At 47.5% G+C, this 2,450-nt stretch overlaps 1 protein-coding gene across 1 annotated transcript; it reads right to left on the bottom strand.

The window, feature by feature from the left end:
- Window positions 1-261: 261 nt before the first annotated feature.
- On the bottom strand, window positions 262-909 carry LOC308512191 (claudin-34-like; the record flags this gene model as incomplete). Its single annotated transcript, XM_081081992.1, has 1 exon — window positions 262-909. One exon carries the CDS (start codon window positions 907-909, stop codon window positions 262-264), a length of 648 nt encoding a protein of 215 aa, XP_080938118.1.
- Window positions 910-2,450: the final 1,541 nt, after the last annotated feature.

The following is a 2,450-nucleotide window of genomic DNA, read 5'->3' as shown; positions in this document are numbered from 1 at the left end:
TTCCACACAATAGATGTATAGCATCAATTATTTACACAATAATAATGAAGACAGGTGGACAGTAGTCTTTTGGGATTTTTTTAATGAAAGTTAATTAACCAATCAATGAGTCCAATTTGAACATAAAGCAAATGGCCACTTTCTGCTCAAAATGGCCTTGCCATGGTCGTGAGTCCTTGAACTATTTCATAGAGCATCCTGACAATACTTCACCCCCATAAACTGCTCTCATGGATTTGCAGAGCTATGCAACCAGGAATTTCACACTTGTGAGACCTCAGGGTACACTTGGCTGTTGGGGGGTCGCTGGAAAGAGATGGTAAGCAGCCCACTCAACAGCATGAGGAAGGCAGCCAGAACTGCCACTGGCACGGTGCTGCCGATCTCCTGCCGGTCTGGCTTGAAGGGGATGTGGAAGGATGGAGGGAAGGGTATGCCCTCTTCATTCATCACGGAGTGGTAGTTCCAGATTACAACAATGAAGATAAATGCACCTGCTGTGATGCTCAGGACACCGCAAGCGAATAACAGATTGCAGGTGTTGTCATCCTGACGCTTTCCCACGTACACTCTCCACAGGCCCATGACCGTGAGCACTTTCCCCAGGAGCCCGAGCAGGCTGGCGGCCAGCAGAAGGTTCTGAGCGATGCGGATATCCAGCGGCAGGTAGGTGTCATTGTAGGTGTAGCTGTGACACGAGATGGGCCTGCTGTGGAGGTTGGTGAGCTGGTAAGTGCAGACCTTCCACATCCCTATGCAGGCCAGCCCCGGGGAGGGGGCGGAGCTGTTGTCCACGTACCACACCCGCCACTCGGCCAGGCCCATGCAAGTCATGGAGAAGATCCATCCTACGGTAGTGACAGCGAAACCCGCTACTTGGCAATTGGCACTGTTGACCAGCGAGGTCATGGCCATGTATCCAGGGGAACTGCAAACGAATAGAGGGCGTCATGAGGGTGGGACCCAAGACCTGGATCCCTGCCCCGCCCCCCCCCCCCATACCCCCCTCCGCGAGGGTGAGCAGCGCTATATTGGAGAGGGAAATGCCATATTCCAGAATGGAGACACTTGACCCCCATGCTCTGCTGGTGAAGGGTCCATGGGCAATTTTTACTGAAAGCCTTAAAATATACAGACTTTCACCCTGCAGGGTAGTTAAGTGGTTAGAGTGTCTTCCCAACAGGCCAAGGTTGCTGGTTCAATCCCTGGTCAGTGCACGTACAAGAAGCAACCAATGAATGCATCAGTCAGTGGAACACCAAATCCATGTTCTCCCTTCCCTCCTTCCCTCCCTGACTCAAAAATCAACAAAAATATGTTCAAACTTTCAAACAGGCAGTTCCACTTCTAGGCATTTGTTGAAAGACCCAATTAGATTGGCTAGATATGATAGAGATGGGCATCACAGCACAGTGTGACATTGAACAATGGGAAACCATGTCAAACCCAACAATAGGGTTTGGTGAAATAATTTATGCTACATCCATACAATGGAGCTCTACACCAACATTACAAGTGCAGCCAAGTTGTACTCGGTGTGATGTTTGCTGTCTGGCCCTTCTCATCTCACACAATGTTTTCAAGGGTCATCCATATTGCGGCTCCTGGGAGCAGATTGTTCCTTTCAATTTGAAGAGCCGTCTTCAATTGTATGGATATACCATAGTTTGTTTATCCCTTCATCAATTTGGGTACATTTGGATCAATTTTAAGTATTGGCGCTCATAAATTCTGTTGCTGTGAACATGTGTCTAAAATTTTGAATGGGTGTATGTTCTCATTTACAGAGTGTGAATAGCTAGGAGTGAGACCCGTGGGTCGTGCTGTAACTGTATGTGTGTTTAACTTTAAACAAAGTACTAAGCTTTTTCTCCAAGCGGCTACACTTTTGCAATGAATGTAGGAAATGCCTGTTGGGAGTTTTTTACATTCTCACCAGCTATGAATTCAGGTTCTAGTTTCTCCACACCTTCTCCAACATTTAACAGTTTTTGATTACACAGTGGAATACTATGCACCTATCAAAAAGAAGAATCTCTTACCTTTTGAGAAAGCATGGAGGAACCTGGAATGTATTATGCTAAGCAAAATAAGTTAGTCAGAGAAAGACAAGTATCCCATGATCTCACTCCAATGTAGAATTCTAATATATAAAAACTCTGGGTCTTAACAACTGGTAACTACCAAGGCTCAAACAACCAGAAGTCAGTCCTGCAGTCAGCACTGACTGCTGAGGGGGCTGCGAATCAGGGCCAGAAAGAGGCCTGGAGAGAGAAGCAGGGACTGTCCATTGCCTCTGTGGCAGCTTTTGATCAACACTTGCCTCTCTCTTTCTCTCCCAGTCTGGCCAGCAGCAGAGACTCAATTTCTCTCCCGTCTCCACCAGGGTTGCTGATAAGCCCTGCCTTTCTGATCAGGCCCTGCTGATAGGCCCAGAAATGCTGACTGGT

The sequence above is a fragment of the Myotis nattereri genome (assembly GCF_964212035.1).
Source record: "Myotis nattereri genome assembly, chromosome: Y".
In the NCBI taxonomy this organism is placed as follows: domain Eukaryota; kingdom Metazoa; phylum Chordata; class Mammalia; order Chiroptera; family Vespertilionidae; genus Myotis; species Myotis nattereri.
Note: the sequence above shows the minus strand (reverse complement) of the source record. Positions and strands in the feature narration are given on the sequence as shown.